Below are 16,797 nucleotides of genomic sequence, written 5' to 3'. Positions count from 1 at the left end.
ATAGCAAACAAAATTTATATAACAAAATATTGTATAAAATTATAAATATCATAAATATTTTCTAGTTGATTTCCCACTTCATAAAACTGACGTTTCCACATAAATGGTACAACTAAAGGAATTTTCTGTGCCCTGTAGACTCCTCTCAGCCTTTTGCTTAGCTATTTCAGATATGTAACCAACCATTATCTTAATCTGTTAATGGTTTTAATTGGATTTCGGGTCGAAGGAAACACTTAAGCTAGACCTGTGCTGACAGAATGTTATTAATGGAGACATAAGATGATTACAGTGAATTAAAGGAAATAGCTTCTATATTCAGTGCAAACTCTTTATCTTGGCGTTCAAAGCCTTTCCCGTTATTAACTGAGCCCACCTTTTCAGCTTCACCTCTAAAGAAATTATGTCATTCTGACAAACTAGATTACTTGGCTGTTCCTTAAACTTAATCAGTTATCATATCTGTGATTGTAATTTGATGCCTAGAGTAAGATGCGATTAACAAATGAGCTATTTGGCCAGGAATTCTCGTTCCTAAGATAAGATCCCCCTAAACTCCTTGAACTTATTACTTTCTATACTCTCCCTCAGCATCTCATCCACCCCTGTGGTGTCAATTCTGGGTCTTTGTCAAAGGTCTCTCCCCAGTTGCCTTCCCAGCTGCAGACTCAGAGTTCCTGATTTCATGCAGAACATTTCCACAAAAATGCCCTGCTAGCACCTGAAACTCAGCAAACCCAAGACAGAATTCCGTATCTTCTAAAGGCATTGCCAACTGGAGAATCATCTAATCAATACTCATTCCTGAAATCCAGGAACCTATTGATAGAGAGCCCAGGTGTCCGTATTCATCCCTTTGTATTTCTAGTGATTGTCTATTCTACTTTTCTCATTACCTCTAACCTCAAATCTTGGAGTTAATGCCTGACCTCTAACCTCTCCCAACCCATTCTCTCCACTGCTATCAGGATTATTTTTCTAAAATATAGATTGGATTATATCACTTGTACCCAGAAACCTTGTTGACTTTTTATTATCTATAGCAGTGCTGTTCAGGAGAAATATACTGTAAACTACATATGTAATCTTAAATTTTTTAGTAGCTACATTAAAGTAAAATGAAACAGATGCAGTTACTTTCAATTAATATAGTTATTTAACCCAGTATATCTAAAATATTTCAGCATGTTCAATATAAAACTATTACTGAGATAGTTTACCTTTTTTTTTGGTACTAGGTTTTTGGAATCCAGAGTGTACTTTACGTTTAACAGCACATCTCAATCCAAACTAGCCACATTTCAAACTCATAGCCACATGTGGCTAGTGGCTCCCATATGAGACAGTGCAGGTCTGTAGCAGAAAGCTTAAAGTTTTGGGACCGCAGTTCTGGGCCCTCCACAACTTCAGCTGCTGCCCTGCATATTTCAGCTCCTCCCCTCTCAGGCAAGCCCCAGCTGCACCTAGCCATCTGCCATCTTGTCCTTTCATTACTCTTCTCTGCCTGTGGAAATCTGACTTACCTTCCAGGGCCTAATTTGAATGCCACTTCCTGAGGGAAGGCTTGCTCCATTCTCGCAGAGCCCCATAAGCATTAACTGCTTGCTCTGTCGTAGCATTTCTGGGAGCTCTTAGTCCAGTTCTGTGTGAGTGAGTAGCCTGGCCACCCACCAGAAGGTGAGCTGCTCAGAGGCAGGATGGGTCTCCTCGGCCCTCAGTTTCCTAGTGTTCACTGTAGCCTCGGTTTGCTCTTAGGAATCATCTTACCCTTTGCTATTTGATCTCTTTGAGATCTTAAGCAGTCTCTCCTTTACCAGTTGTTTTCTTTACCCCTGAATGAAATTTCCCTTTATATCTGGGTTAATTCCACTGCTTGAAAGGTGCTTTCTCTCTCTGTGGATTCAAACTTTTGCTTATGCAAGAGACGAAATATTCATTTCCTTCTAGAAATAATTGCCTAATATGAATTAGATTAGCTTTTAAATGTACGTGTGGTAGGTTATTCTGGTTTTAGCCTGATTCTAATCCCAAATACGACTCTTCCTATTATATAACTTGTTCTTTGTAAGTAAATTATATATGTATACTTAGGCTTTTTTTCCTACAGCCTTATTGAAAAGTTTATATGCTTTTTGACTCTGTTTTTTCCCCTAAAGAGATTTGGCCAATGGAATTTTGCCTGGGTTCTTTTTCCCAGATAAAAGCAAACAGGTGCTTTCAGGCTTGCACTCCATTCTGGGAGAAGTCTGATTAAATGTTGAAGGGCGGTGTCAGGTCAGACTCTGTAACCTGCTGACAGATAACTTAGTGAGTGCCAGGATTGACTCTCACCGTATCTCAGGTTTTAATGGTTTTCTTGTGAAGGGTATTTGTAGATGAAACCAGTTGGTATTTAAAGTTAATTGTGGCTCTTAGGTCAGAGACTGGTTAAGAAGAAACTCTTCTCAAGCAGGCAGTAGTTTGGAAAGAAAGAATGATTCATCGGAGTTGCAAGGATTATAATTGCATTCTGGGTTTTAACACAAATTGTTGCATTTAAAATCGTGGTAAAATCTTACCCTTAGTGAAATAAGAATTCCTCAAAAGAAGTTCCTATCAAACTATCTTAAATTCTCTTAATTTCCAGATAGCCTCACAGCTGCTTAACAGCACAGAGAGAAGTGATCCTTCTTCCTGGCAGGGGGGAGCTCAGTGATCCCTGATGCTACCTTTTCCCTCCCCCGCCCCCTCCGCCCCGCCGCTGCTGTCCCCCGTCCAGTCCACCTGTGAGTCCTTTTGTCTCGCTGGATCTGAAACCCCTGTGCTCTGACTGCACTGCCACCATTTCACAGCTCAGCTACTGACACAGACTCCTGACTCATCCCTTTTTTCCACTCATGCCCTCCACACAGCAGGCAGAAGGATCCTTTTCCTTTCTTATTATCATTGTTACTATTTAAACTTTGTATACTGGAAAATTTCAAATATATATCAAAGTAGAGAGATGAGCGTACCTCTCATTCAACTTGTTATCCATTCTTGGCCAACCTTGTTTCATCTACTCCTCCATCACTCTTGCCCCCTATTATTTTGAAACAAATCCTAGATGTCATATCTTCTAATCAACTAATTTGGAATTGCCCCAAAGTGAAATTTTGCTTATTGGTTGATCACAAAAAGTGAGGAAAGTTGCTGCCCCAATAGTGATAAGTCATTTGTCACCCTCTTTACAGTCTTCCAATTCTATTCCTCTTATTTTTTCAGGATGTGTTCCATTTCTGTTTGATAAATGCCATCACCAGAAAAATAGAGTTTCATGCATCCACTTCACGTTCAGCCAGGTTTTCAGGGACGCATATATAGGCACTCTCCTACTTTTGTACCAAATATGTTCTTTAAAATGTGTGTGAAAGTTGAGTGTACAAAAGATGTAAATGTGTATGTGGGGAGGATGTTTCATGCTCAGAAAACCTTAAAAATTATAAGATCCCTGGGGCTGCCCCAGTGGCATGGTTGTTGGGTTTGCATGCTCTGCTTTGGCGGCCTGGAGTTTGCAGGATCAGATCCTGGGCACAGACCTACACACTGCTCATCAGGCCATGCTGTGGGGGCGTCCCACATACAAAATAGAGGAAGATGGGCACAGATGTTAGCTCAGGGCCAATCTTCCTCACCAAAAACTAAGTGAATAAATAAAATCCCTAATTTAATATTTTTATTATAAAATACATGCTCATTGTGAAAATAAAATTCAAATGATATAGAACAGTGTGAAATGTAAAAAGCTAAAATCTCCCATTTGCTCACAGATCACTTTCAGTCCTTTATTTCCAAAACAGTTGCTATTAACATTTCTTATAGAGTCTTCCAGAAAGGTTCATATATTGTCATTTAAGGCCTTAGTATATGTATTTGACATTTTCATCCTCTGTTTGTTTGAATTTACTGGACAGAAGTTGATTTTAATGTTGAATAACTAGCTTGGTGTTTTGCAGGGAGTTGAATAGGAGATGCTGTGGTGTTGACTTTGATGTCTTACTCACTTTCTTGAACACTAGTTTCCTCTTGAGAAAGGAGTCTCAGGCAGACTGTGAACTCACCAAGAGCTCTTTGGACCCGTGAAAAATCTCTGTACCAGCGCTGTCCAACAGAAATATAGTGTGAGCCACACATGGCGTTTACATTTCCTCGTATTCACATTAATTAAAAATAAAAAGAAACAGGTGAAATTAATTTCAATAGTGTATTATTCTCTTTAGCACATTATATCCAAAATATTGTTTCGATATGTATTCAATATAAAAATTAATGAGGTATTGTACCATTTTTTTCATACTAAGTTTTCAAAATCCAGTGTGTGTTTTTACTTAGAGCACCTCTCAGTGTGGATCAGCCCCAGTTCAGGTGCTCAGCGGCGCGTGTGGTAGGGCTGTCGCCTTGGGCAGCACAGCCCTGTACGGGACAGTGCTTGTCTCTGAGGAGGAGGAAAGGGGAGGGGATAAGCACTTCAGTGACCGGACAATATGTGATGCTTGCTGCTTTTGGTATTCTTAATCATTGCCAGCTCTGGCTCAGTTTTATCATCACAAGCATCAGCACTTTTTAAAAAAATCAATTTTCCTTCTTATAAAGTACAACAAAGATTAATAACTCAGATACTTCTATACAAAGATGATAATTCTGCTGAAGTTGAATTCTTGGCTGGTAGGCAATGCCACCCTGTGGCAGCTCACATGTTTATTCATCAGTATATGAAAGATCAAATTCTAAGTAGAGAAAGTGGAGTGTTAGTGTAAAATACAGTAAACTTGAGCATTTTTCGTTCGGAATTGCAGGGTAAATATATGTACTAATTTGTAGTAAAATTAACTGTTGGGAGGGGCCAGGGGTGAGTTCCTGAGAAGCTGGTAAGAACATCCTTTAAATGTGATTATTTTTTTAGGGGTCGCAGATGGTGTAGGAGGATGGAGAGACTATGGAGTTGATCCGTCTCAGTTCTCAGGGACTTTAATGCGGACGTGTGAACGGTTAGTAAAAGAAGGACGGTTTGTCCCGAGTAATCCCATTGGAATCCTCACCACGAGCTACTGTGAGTTGCTGCAAAATAAAGTACCTTTGCTCGGTAAGTAGATATCCTGTGTGTTTTCCTCTTTAAAGCCCAGAAGATGGTTAACAAGAAAATCACTTACTGGCTCAGCTTTTTTTCTCCAAGGCTCTTCCTATTAAGCAGAGTTTGATAGAGAAGCTATGGAGTAACCAGAATATTAATACTTCCTGGAGAGAATGTAAATAGGTACAACCACTTTGGGAAACAGTTTGGAATTACAGAGTAGAGTTAAACGTGAGCAGATCGTATGTCCCAGCAGTTCCACTTGTGAGTCTATACCCTAGACTAGAGAAACTCTTGCACATCTTTGTATCAAGAGATAGGTACAAGAATGTGCATAGTAGCATTGTTTATAATAGCAGAAAACTGGGAACAACCTAAAAGTCCATTTATAGCAGAAAACCACATTTTGAAAAGGAACAACCTAAAGCTGCATGCAGTGTTCAGGAACATGCTGAAGGAAGAGAGGACATTGCAGGCTACCACCTAACAGTCTGATGCCATATATTTCAAGTTCAGAAACATAAGAAAGTAAAACCAATTGTTGGGATTCTAAAATAAATGATAAAAAAAGAAAGAAAAGCAAGTGGTTGTATAATTCAGGATAGCAGTTCTTTCTGCGGGAGGAAGAATAGGGGTGGGTCCAGCAGGTAAAATTCATTGGATTACCTGTGGGGAGTTCACGATGCAGACAGGCACCCCAGGGTGCTGGTGGTTAGCTGATTAGTCCATGAAATAGCATGGCACCAAACAGATCCCTGTTAATCTTGCTTTAGAAAACTTACAAATACCCAGTGTTGGTTTATCTGGTATGCTAATGGAGCATCTTTTGGCCCAGCTTCTACATTTGTTTGTTAAATGGTTTCCTGGGAACTTGCCCAACAACTTACCCAGCCTTCTAAGCAGACTCACAGAAAGGGTGTTATTAAGTTTCTGCTAATTGCCAGCATCTTTCTGCTTACTAGAAGGCCTTCCTTGCAGTTGCCATCCACATTTAAAATCAGCCTCTGCTTAGTGTTGATGGAGATCCCCGCATTGTAGAATCTTGCCTGCAATTTAAATCCTTTGTAAGAAGGGGGGTTCTTTTCATCACGCTGCCGTCTTCTGTCTTCACTGTCTTCTGTCTTCTCCCTGCGGTGATTAATCATCTTGTTTTCCTTCTAAGTGAAGAGAAAACTTGTCTTGAGGTTTTACTATACCGCTTTGTCTTAATCCACTATTTTGGACATGTAATCTGGACTTGCCTGGCACAGTGAAACATCCTAGTTTCTATTTCTAGCACCTCTCGTCAATTTGCCATATGAGAAACCACTTAACCTCTGACCCCCTTGCTTCATATGTTAAACTGAGAGATCTTTTTTCCCCCTCTTCTTTTATTTATTTATTTATTTATTCTTCTCCCCAAAGCCCCCCAGAACATAGTTGTATATTCTAGTCATAGATCCTTCTGGTTCTGCTATGTGGGATGCCACCTCAGCATGGCCTAATGAGCGGTGCCATGTCTGCGCCCAGGATCCAAACCAGCAAAACCCCGGGCCACTGAAGTGGCGTGCACAAACTTAACCACTCGGCCACGGGGCGGCCCCTGGAGAGATCTTTTTTGTGAAAAGGAACAACTTAAAGCTTCATGTATTAACTCAGAAACATGTTGTTGGAAAGAGGAAAAGTAGACATTGCAGAATACTATCGAATAGCCTGACACCTAGCAGAGAGCCTGTCAGCACAGATTCCAGGGGCCTGACTCTTGCATGTTCCCATGAGCCTCCTGCCGACTCTGCCCCATGCATTTCCTGTGACTTGGAATAACCAGTTACAAAACAACTATCCTGATTTTGCACTTTGAAAGCTTTATTTTTTGCTGTGTTTCTTCTTTATCCCTGCTTCCCTTGTATTCACCCTCATCTAACTGGAAGATCTTAGTAAAATAAATGTAAGGACATAGAGGTTTCTTACACTGAGTATTATAATTACTTTTTTCTCCTAAAAGACACATTGAAATAATCCTTCTTTACCATGTTTGACACCCAAACACTTCTCTCTCACCTATCACACATCGCTAAGTTGTTTGTAACTAAACTCAAGCATATTTTGGCCAAGACAGGCTGCTGAATTTTACTGAAACGCAGATATAATTGTGAATAGTGATAACTTTACAAGATTAGGTAATCCTTTTTTTTTAAAATCCAGCGATTGCTAAAAAGCCTATAAGACAATTGTGAGATATAGTAAAGGGCAAGCTCATAGCTGGAACCACTTACTTCTTGAGAAGTTCTATCTGCGTTTAGATCTGGGTTGGCATCACCAGCTAATTGTGGACATATATTTCCTCAGAAACCCTTAAGTGGATTTACGTCTTAAGGAGCCAACATATCTTAAGAATTTGAGGGGTCAGTCCTAATAAGGTTATCCCTTTCTCTCTTTGCTGCACAAAAGGCTTAGTCGTAGTTTACAAAATGAGGGGCAGGGTGATAAAAATATCTCCATTTTCGCGTGAGGGATTTGCTTGTGCCTGTCCGGATTGGTCAGTCGTCTGAACATCCAGCAGGGTCCTTCTCAGCACTCTCTTCTCTTCTTTGCCTGCTTGTTCCTCTCCAAACACATAAGAATGATGAGCTTCCCTCCGCGTCAGGCTGTCGGGGCCTGCGCCACATGCACACGTCAGTAACTGAAGGGCAGAGGAGGAGCGTGCGCACTCCAAGCCCAGAGGATCCTGGAAGGCCGCGCTGGCCTCCAGTGGTGCTGCTTTGCATGGTAAAGCTCTGTCATTCTCGAGGACCATTCTGCTTCCAACTCAGCCAGTTACTGCCATAAGGGTAGCAAAATGATAGCTTGGGTTTGTCAGTGAGTAACGATGAGTCAACATGAGTCCTTCCTGCTGCACAATTTTCAAGGCTGTGCTACTCATCTGTCATTTTTCGTTTTCAGATTAATGCCAGCAGCTTTCAGAAGATCTTCTGTGTGGTGATTCTATTGATGACAATGATTGGAGTTTTTGTGCATTGAGTTAGCCAGAGTGATTGGTGACCTTAGCTCTAATGTATACCTTTGGAGCAGGTCATCTGACGGCATTGCCGGTTACATCACTGTTTTTCTTCTCTTTGACGTGTAATGGGTGGGGAGTAGACAGCTTAGCATTCTAAGGTCAGGTTAGTACCCATGCATGTACTGTAGACAGCAAGGAAACAGAATTTTGAACATTACGGTGAGACAAATGCTTATATTTAGGTGTTTTTAAATTAAGTTACACATTTTCATTAAGGAAAAAATAATAACAAAAGTTAAATTACCAATAATTCCACTTAGAAAACTCTGAATGTTTTAGTGATCGTGCACCCTGATTTTTCTGTGGCTGTTTGTGCACAGAGCAATGGTAACAGGAATTCACTCTACTGTGTGCTCACGACAGCCCCACGAGGTAGGTCTGTAGCTACTGTTACTCCCCGTTTTGTTAGGAAGACACGGAGTCCTAGAGAGAAGCAGCGACTTGCCAGCAACCAGCCAGCTAGAAAAGGACAGCGTGCTGGGTTTAACACAGCTGCTTCTACAGCCTGTTTATTTTGCTCCTTTTCCTTTTTAACTGTCAGCAGTTCAGATTTTCCTACTGTTGCTTTTTGGCACAGTAAATGTCGCCCTCTTTGATGTGCGGCTCTTTAAGTGCGACATTCTTTTTTGTTTTAAGGAAACTTTAATACTAGTTTGTCATCTGCTTGTTTCGCTTATGTGATAACTTAAGTGCCCTTTCCTTTTCAAATATATTTCTATAACACGATTTTAGTGGCTATCAGATAGCTAACCCGTATTACGTGTTATAAATGTTTGACATGATTTAACTAATTTTATCCTCACAAACAACTCAATGAAATAGTTACTGTTATCCCTATTTTTAGAGATAAGGAAACTGAGGCACAGAGAGGGTGAGTAATTTGCCCAAGGTCACACAGCTAGTAAGTGGCAGAGCCAGCATTCAGATGCAGGCAGGCTGACTCCAGAGTCTATACTCCTGAATATTATATGATAGATAGTGCATAGCCTTGCTTGTATGAATGTACTGTAATTTATTTAACCAATCCCTTAATTTCACATGTTGAGGTTGTTTCCAGTTCTTTCTGATCTTAAACAACTTTAGTTTTTGTCCTTAAGTCTTGTTTGCATCTCTAATTATTTTCTTAGAATAAATTCTCACAAGTGGAATTGCTAGATGGAGGGATATGTACATTTTTCAGGGTTCTAGTGCCCTTTAGGGAGATTGTTTAGTTTTACTCTCTCACCAGCACGGAATGAGAGTACCTGTGCTCCCTACACTCTTGCCCACGCCGTGCATTATCTTCTTCTGACTCTTTGTTAAACGAACAGGCAAAATGGTTACTAGTGTGATCATCATTGTTTCATATGCGTACAGGCCATTTACATGTATTTCTTGGTGAGCTGCTTATTCTTCTCTTTTGCCATTCTTCTGTGGATATAGGTTTAAATTTTAGTACTTGAAAGCAGCCTTCCTAGTTGTATGATCAGCCTTTCAGTCTGGGGCGGGTCGTGCAACTGTGCTGCAAAGGTACGTGGGAGCTTTTTGCTGTCTGCTTGGAATGTGGTTTTTTCCTCTGGACTTTAGTAGTCTCTGTAAAGTGAACAGGTTGATTTCACAAGCTACCTGGGAAAGTAGGTCTTGTTACTTCATAGTGAGTCAGTCTCCAGTAAAGTTCTTCATGACCTTAACAGATGGAAATCTGGTTAAAAATTATAGTTGTGTGCCCCGTCTTAAATGCTAGGGAATTTCGTGGAGAAGGCTTCCTGCCACTGACTAAGGAGAAGGACCAGGGAAATGTAACATTCTCACTCTGGCATTTAAGTGTTAAAACTTAATATCTCAACAACACGCTTCTGAGCTTTTGGCATAGATTATAGCACTGTTGAAATGAAATAGTGTGGTTATATAGCAGCCATTTTTATTGTTTTTTGCGTCTGCAGATGAAAGAATTCAGATCATTAGTGGCTCACTAAATGTCAGGTTACTGTTGACGTTCATTGGCAATGTGGAGCCTAACTAAGAAAGGTCCTGTTTAGACAAAAGAGATTCAAATTGTAGCATGTTTCTCTTTGAGGTGTTGTGATAAAAATGTGTGTACAGAGTAGACTAGGAAGAAGAACTAAGTGGAGATGGTTTTTGTTTCTAGGTAGCAGCACTGCCTGCATCGTGGTGCTGGACAGGACTAGCCACCGCTTACACACAGCAAACCTGGGCGATTCGGGCTTCCTGGTTGTGAGGGGCGGCGAAGTTGTGCACCGATCAGATGAGCAGCAGCACTACTTCAACACCCCATTCCAGCTCTCAATCGCACCCCCCGAAGCCGAGGGAGTCGTCTTGAGTGACAGGTAATCTCCCCTCTCGGCCACTCGGTGTGAGCAGCACATGGCTCACCCACAGCTTCCCCCCCGTGCCCCTTAACTACAGTGGGCATGGGCGTTTTTCATTCTCATGTGGGAAAAGAAGGCACATTGAGAACGTTCTCTCCAGGAAGACCTTCTAGTTTGACTTCAAAAGATATTTTGCTTAAACTTGATATTGCAGCCTAGTTGAATTCTGATAAACTCTCAGTAAGAGCAGACTATGAAAATACTGTTTCAAGCTTACAGATCATCAGTTTTTCATCCAAGGCTACATGGCACATACAGTTGTATTTGTTAACTTGTGCAGGAGAAATGCGTCATTGCTCACGTGTGCTATCGCTATACGAGACTTTGCATGTGTTACCAGGGAAGCGCGTGAACAGCCGGCTGCTAGATTTACCAGAGTAACTTCCTGGTTCCCCGGGCCTCCTATTGCATGCCTCCCATAGAGCAGCCCCTGCAGAAGCTGTCCGGGCAAAGTTAACTCGCATGAAAAGGAACCAGAAATGGTCTGCGATATGGTCTTTGGTGATGCTGTTGAGGCATTCTCTTTTTCTTCTGACACCTTCATTCAGTTCATTTTTAAATTGTCGAGAACCTTCCAAGATAATCAGTACTTTTTTGAATCAACTTTTACAGTTTCTCTTTTCTAAGATCCAAGTACAGAGTAAGGCTAAGACAGTCTCAGATTTCACTGCCTTTAGCAGCCTTACAGGACCTGGCGTGAGCATTGTTGGCGATTCATAAATGTTGTTAAACAGATAATGAACCTTTTGTAAAAAAGAGAAGCATTCCAGCAAGTGCCTGTTGTCTCTACTTAATAGTTCTTATTAAGCCAGATCTTAAAACTAAGATAAAATGATTATTACTGCCATCTTTTCAGCTAGAATGAGCATAAAATATAAGGCGGTATTCGGTATGGCCTATCTGAGGTCTACTGTGGACTCCCAGCGAGAGGGAAGCATTTTCCAGTTTCAGATTAAGGAAGACTGCTATAACTGGGGGACTGATTGATTGTAGGCTTCCTCAGTTGTCTGTGATGCACGTTAAGATCAGCCATATTGGAGTGGGGAGGACTCAAATCCCTGGGGCCTTGGTTGCTATCAAGCTCAGCTAACACCTTTGGAGAAGAGTATTTTACTTTTCCTGTGTTTGACTCTTGTAGTCTTGGCTTCTGAGCGCTAGAGTGGCCCTGCCGGATCGGGCCTGCTGTCTTTGGGTGGTCTGGTTAGGGCAGCACTTGGCCTGGCCTGCCAGCAAGGTGGAGGTGGCTTCCCCGGGAGCCCAGGGACAGCTTGCTAGCATGTGATTTCAGCTCGTGTTTCAGCGCAGTCAGAAGTTTCCAGCAGCACAGTGTGTTCAGTCAGAATGGGCAGAGCTGCAGCTGGCGGAGCACCAAGCTCAGGGGTGGGCGTGTGGGGAGAAGACGACGGACTGTCCAATGGCAGCGAGGCTCTCACAGGCGGAACAGCAGAGGACACTCCGGGGAAGAAAACCTCAGCATAAAATGGAGCTACAGTGCCAACCTGCTCACTGATCCCAACTTCTAGAATCTGATTTTTCCAAAGACGGAGCAAATGTGAAGTGTCTTGTATTTCCTTTTACTCCACAGAAGAAATCGACCTGGTTTCCATCAGTTTTTTAGTGTTCTTTTCCCCTGCTGTTTGTTATCTCTTTAGTTAGTTGTCTTTATTATCTATAAAATATTATTTTACCCATAACTTACAGGTTTTCCTTTAGTAGCTGTTTTTACAAAGTATTGATTGTATAATGTGTGAGAGCTCGCTTGTGCCTTGCCAGAGCCCATCACAGAACGCTTAGCTGTGCTGCTGCTTTCTTCAGCCAGGAGAAGATGAATGAGACATTTTCTCAGTGCCCCTGGTGTGAATCCCCAGCAGGCACGGCCGGGTTGTTTGTTTTTATATTTTCTCTTCGTAAATTTTATAACATGTTGCTTACGCAGGTTTTGAGGTTTCTCTGTCAAGTTTAGGGTGGTTTGGTTCTGGTCCCTCCCTCCGGGGTCAGTGTGTGAACTTTCTCCTGGCTCTCGTTCCTGATGACAGGTGAAGGCAGCGACGAGGAGCCCCCTCACCTTTCCCTCACTTTCCCCCCTTTCCTTGGAGGCCTGCACGCAGTGGAGCTGGCCTTGGAGTGGCTGGGAGCCAGCCTCTGAGGGGCCATAACTCTTTGAATACGTGGTCTTTCCTCTTCTCCCCACCTGGAGTTATTCTCCCTTCTTGTCTGTTTTCATCAGGTGTTGTCAGAGAAAAAAATCTATCTTTTTAAAAGTTTTACGCAAAAACATGTAGTGAAAAATCTACCTCTTGCCCCTGCCCCCAGCCGCACGTTTCTCCTCAGGGGCAGCCACCGTGACCTGTTTCTTTGAATCCTTCCAGTTTACTCTCTGCCTACAGAAGCATCTCTCTGGATCTTCCCTGCACGCTGTCTGCACCTTGCTCTTTTCATTAACAATATGTTAAAGAAGTTTTTCCCCCAATTTGGAGGGTCAGTTACTTTGTTTCTTCATTCCTTTAGTAATTCAACAGATATATCTTGAAGACCCACCATGTCCCAGGCACATTAATAAATAAATACCTGTGCATGATGAGCACTTTGTAAGCCCTGGGAGACACACTGTCTTTACTCTGCCAGAGTAAGTATTACTTAGTAATACTAATATGGTATTACTTGTAATTACTAGTATTACAGTAGGAAATACCACTGTTTAGGTATTTCATATGAATTAATTTTTACAGGATTTGCATGCTCTCCTGCATGGTGCTAGTTGTTCCACTATAACGCAGCCTCCTAAAAGCCAGATTCAAGCCTGCAGGGAAACTGATGAGTGGAGAATGACTAAGAGAGGAAGGAATTTGGCTCTAAAGAATTAGGAAATAAAGACTCATTTCCACTAGGATTTTTAGAGGCACGTTAGTATCTGACTCATAGAAGAACCCACCCTCCTTTAAAGCACGTGATTAATCAGCAAACTCAGTTTTACTTGGTAGTTTCAGTCGAGCTTTCTAAAATTTATATCAGAGTTTTCAATTAATTTTTGTCAAGGTTAGGAATTTCAGAATGACTTTTTTATTATTGACTCTGTTTCTATAAAGCAGTTTTTCTTTCAAGTCTCATTACATTGTAACAGAGTGCCCGTTGGAAACTTTGAACAGTATCTCTAAAGGGCTCTCTTAACTTTGCCCCTACCCTGTCCTTGTCACAGCCCAGATGCTGCTGATAGCACGTCTTTTGATGTCCAGTTAGGCGACATTATCCTGACGGCGACAGATGGACTCTTTGACAACATGCCTGATTATATGATCCTTCAGGAGCTAAAAAAGTTGAAGGTAATGAACTCAGAGGTTGGCCCTTGGAAACAGTGGCCCTCTCCGGGCAGCTCAGCTTTATGGATTTGATTGCATTACCTCTTTCTGTAGTTTTGGAAAGGACTGTCTTGTGAATTTAGGAAAATAATAATAGTTCTAATCTTTCAAGCAACTGTAAATGGAAATATTCACAGTGGGTGAACTCGAGAGTAAAAGAGGCTTCTCACTCAAGCCTTTAGTAGGGTGGTAAAGGTAGGAAAAGTCCAGATGAGGAAATTTCTTGTTTGTATTTTTAGTTGTATTTTCATGACGTTGGCTCCTGGTTGTCTTTTTCTCCTTTTATTCTCGTAACAAGCCCAGCAGGGGTTGAGGCTGGGAAAGATGGGAAATCGTCATACCAGAGCCAGCCAAGGGCAGCAGGCCACTAGGGGCCTTGACATGATCTGAGCTGTCACCAGTAATGACACAGTTCACACTCAGCCCATACAGAGAGTGGCAAGAACTGAAAACCAGCCTTTCTGTAGTCTGCTGGCTTTATAAAAGTACTAACTCTGGGAAAAATTAGTCTTTTCTCATGTTTTTACCACTAAGCAGTATGACTTTAAGTTCTAAACTTTTTTTTTTAAAGATTTTTTTTATTTTTTCCTTTTTCTCCCCAAAGCCCCCCGGTACATAGTTGTATATTCTTCGTTGTGGGTCCTTCTAGTTGTGGCATGTGGGACGCCGCCTCAGCATGGTTTGATGAGCAGTGCCATGTCCGCGCCCAGGATTCAAACCAATGAAACACTGGGCCGCCTGCAGCGGAGCGCGCGAACTTAACCGCTCGGCCACAGGGCCAGCCCCATAAGTTCTAAACTTTTTAAGCAATATTTTCCTTACCTGTAAAATGGGGCCAGGGGGTGGTTACAAAAGACCCTCTTTTATGGAGTTGTTGGTGAGAATTAACTAAGATGGTGCGTGTGAAATCTTGAGCACCGTGCCTCGTCTGTGGGGGTCAGTAAAGGTCAGGTGCTTACATGAACTGGCACTACGCGCTGTATCCCTGCCCTTATGGAGCTTACATTCTCGTGAAGGAAGACAGATAATACAGAGAAAGGAATGGATGCTATAATCTTGGTGGTAAATAAGAGGAAAAGCAGGGTGAAGGAATAGAGAATGGAGAGGGCTGCTATTTTAGAAAGATTGGTCAGAGAAGGCCTCTTTAAGGTGACATTGAAGCAGAGGCCTATTATTATTTATACTGAAACTATTCCATGTCTTAGAGTGTTAGAGCTAAAATGGACCTTGTTTCCCATCCCCGTTTTACAGATGAGGAAGTTGAAGCAGCAGGGATAAGGGTATGGCTCAAGAATACACAGCTAGACAAGAATCTTTCATCATGATATAAAATTCTAAAGGTATTTTCAGTAGGGCGACTGGCAGCTCTTACTTGGAGAGCAGACTGGGGTTGGCCAGGGGTGCGCTCCTAAGGAAGGAAACTTTTGCGGTCATCCCTGAAGTGCTAGCAAAATCCGCCTTTTCAGTCTCATCCCATTTTAGCAAGAATACCGTTAAGAATTTCAAATGGGAAAAAAAGCAAAATTGAAAATCGAGACTTCAGGGCCCAGGGCCACTCTGGCAAAGGACTTTCTGATTGACATCTTGTGCAGGCAGCACTGGTGGTCTCGTTCATTTTAGTCAAAGTGTAATGTTTTAATGTCTTCTCTATCTGGAGTAAAACTTAAGTAAGAAACTGTGGTTAGATCAATGTTACTGTCTTAAAAAGTGATGTTTGCAAATGTCCTTGCATGCAGAAGTCCTGTGAAGCAATGCAGTAAGAATAACTCCCTCGTCCTTTCCCTTAGAATTCAAATTATGAGAGCATACAACAGACAGCAAGAAGCATTGCTGAGCAAGCTCATGAGCTGGCCTATGACCCAAATTATATGTCACCTTTCGCACAGTTTGCATGTGACAATGGACTGAATGTGAGAGGTAAGCACTCTTTAGGGAAATCATAGGGACTAATTGGGCACATGGTAGGATGGGAGCCTTCCGGGCTTGGGCTGAGGTGAACTAGAGCACTGGGGTGAGACTGCCGGGGTGTCCTCTCCCAGCTGTGAGCCCACGGCAAGGTCAGCAGGCCTCAGCACTGGAGGACAAGAGCAAGTGCATGTCATCATGTCTTCCCCACAGAGGATGACCTTCAGAACTGAACTTCACTGGCTGCAGAGGCAGGCAGAACCTGAACCCTTTATTGCCACCGCTGCACTGCTTGGACCTGAGCCCAAAAGGCCTCCGAGTTCTGCCTGGAGGGCCTGGACATTCCTAACCGTTTAACATTCTGCCCTTCATGGGTCTGACATTTCACTTCTCCCTTCCTCTGGCTCCGGGGGACTTGTTGACAGTATTTGCCAGCCAGATTGCCTCAGCAGGTCTTGAAGAGGGAAGCAGTGTTAAATTGTCCTTGCCTAAAGAGGCCTTCTGTCTCCTGAGCGATGTGTAACTTTGGGAGCGGGCCAGTAGCTCAGTCTTAGGGCCGGGATGACATGTTGGTGCTAGCATATCGGAACTAGGAGAGTGGGTCAGTTTCTTGCTGATACAATATTATGACATGTAAAGCATTTCTTAGCCCTCCAGGAAATATTAAAATAGAAAAAAGCACATGCCATAGCTGTGTGACAGATTTAGAATACAAGGCTATTCCTAGTTTCAAAACACTGGATATGTTTGTCCAAATTAGGATTATGGGTAGAAGCATGTAACTTTCTCGTCCAGCAGAATTTGCCCTAACCAGATTTCGTCTTTACTGTGATTGCTGTAAACAGAGGATATGGTGGCCATTTAAATGGAGCGTCTGTTGTAAAGGAGCAGGGAAGAGTTTTCTTTTTAAAGCTTCAATTAAAATTACATGTAATTCCTTGGTGTTTTTTAAACTATTTCTCCTTATCAAATCTTTTTTTCTTTTTTCTTCTAGACTATACTGACAAACCAAACCTGTCTGAATTGCAAGCATTTGTC

General features: G+C 42.1%; 2 protein-coding genes across 3 annotated transcripts in view; one reads left to right on the top strand and one right to left on the bottom strand.

Annotated features, from left to right (window-relative positions):
- Positions 1-16,797, top strand: part of PPTC7 (protein phosphatase targeting COQ7) — a 35,892-nt gene that overhangs the window by 15,195 nt on the left and 3,900 nt on the right. The window contains exons 2-5 of the mRNA XM_046639769.1: positions 4,922-5,101; positions 10,258-10,456; positions 13,695-13,818; positions 15,642-15,771. Of these exons, the coding sequence (XP_046495725.1) occupies positions 4,922-5,101; positions 10,258-10,456; positions 13,695-13,818; positions 15,642-15,771 (633 nt within the window). The remainder of the gene's footprint in view (positions 1-4,921; positions 5,102-10,257; positions 10,457-13,694; positions 13,819-15,641; positions 15,772-16,797) is intronic.
- The window catches only part of RAD9B (RAD9 checkpoint clamp component B), a 49,025-nt gene continuing 37,367 nt past the window's right edge, over positions 5,140-16,797 (bottom strand). For both annotated transcript variants that reach the window (XM_046639768.1, XM_046639764.1), the window contains exon 11: positions 5,140-6,135. In XM_046639768.1, the coding sequence (XP_046495724.1) occupies positions 5,995-6,135 (141 nt within the window). In that variant the 3' untranslated portion in view covers positions 5,140-5,994. The remainder of the gene's footprint in view (positions 6,136-16,797) is intronic.

Source organism: Equus quagga, chromosome 15 (assembly GCF_021613505.1).
Source record: "Equus quagga isolate Etosha38 chromosome 15, UCLA_HA_Equagga_1.0, whole genome shotgun sequence".
Taxonomy (NCBI): Eukaryota; Metazoa; Chordata; class Mammalia; order Perissodactyla; family Equidae; genus Equus; species Equus quagga.
Note: the sequence above shows the minus strand (reverse complement) of the source record. Positions and strands in the feature narration are given on the sequence as shown.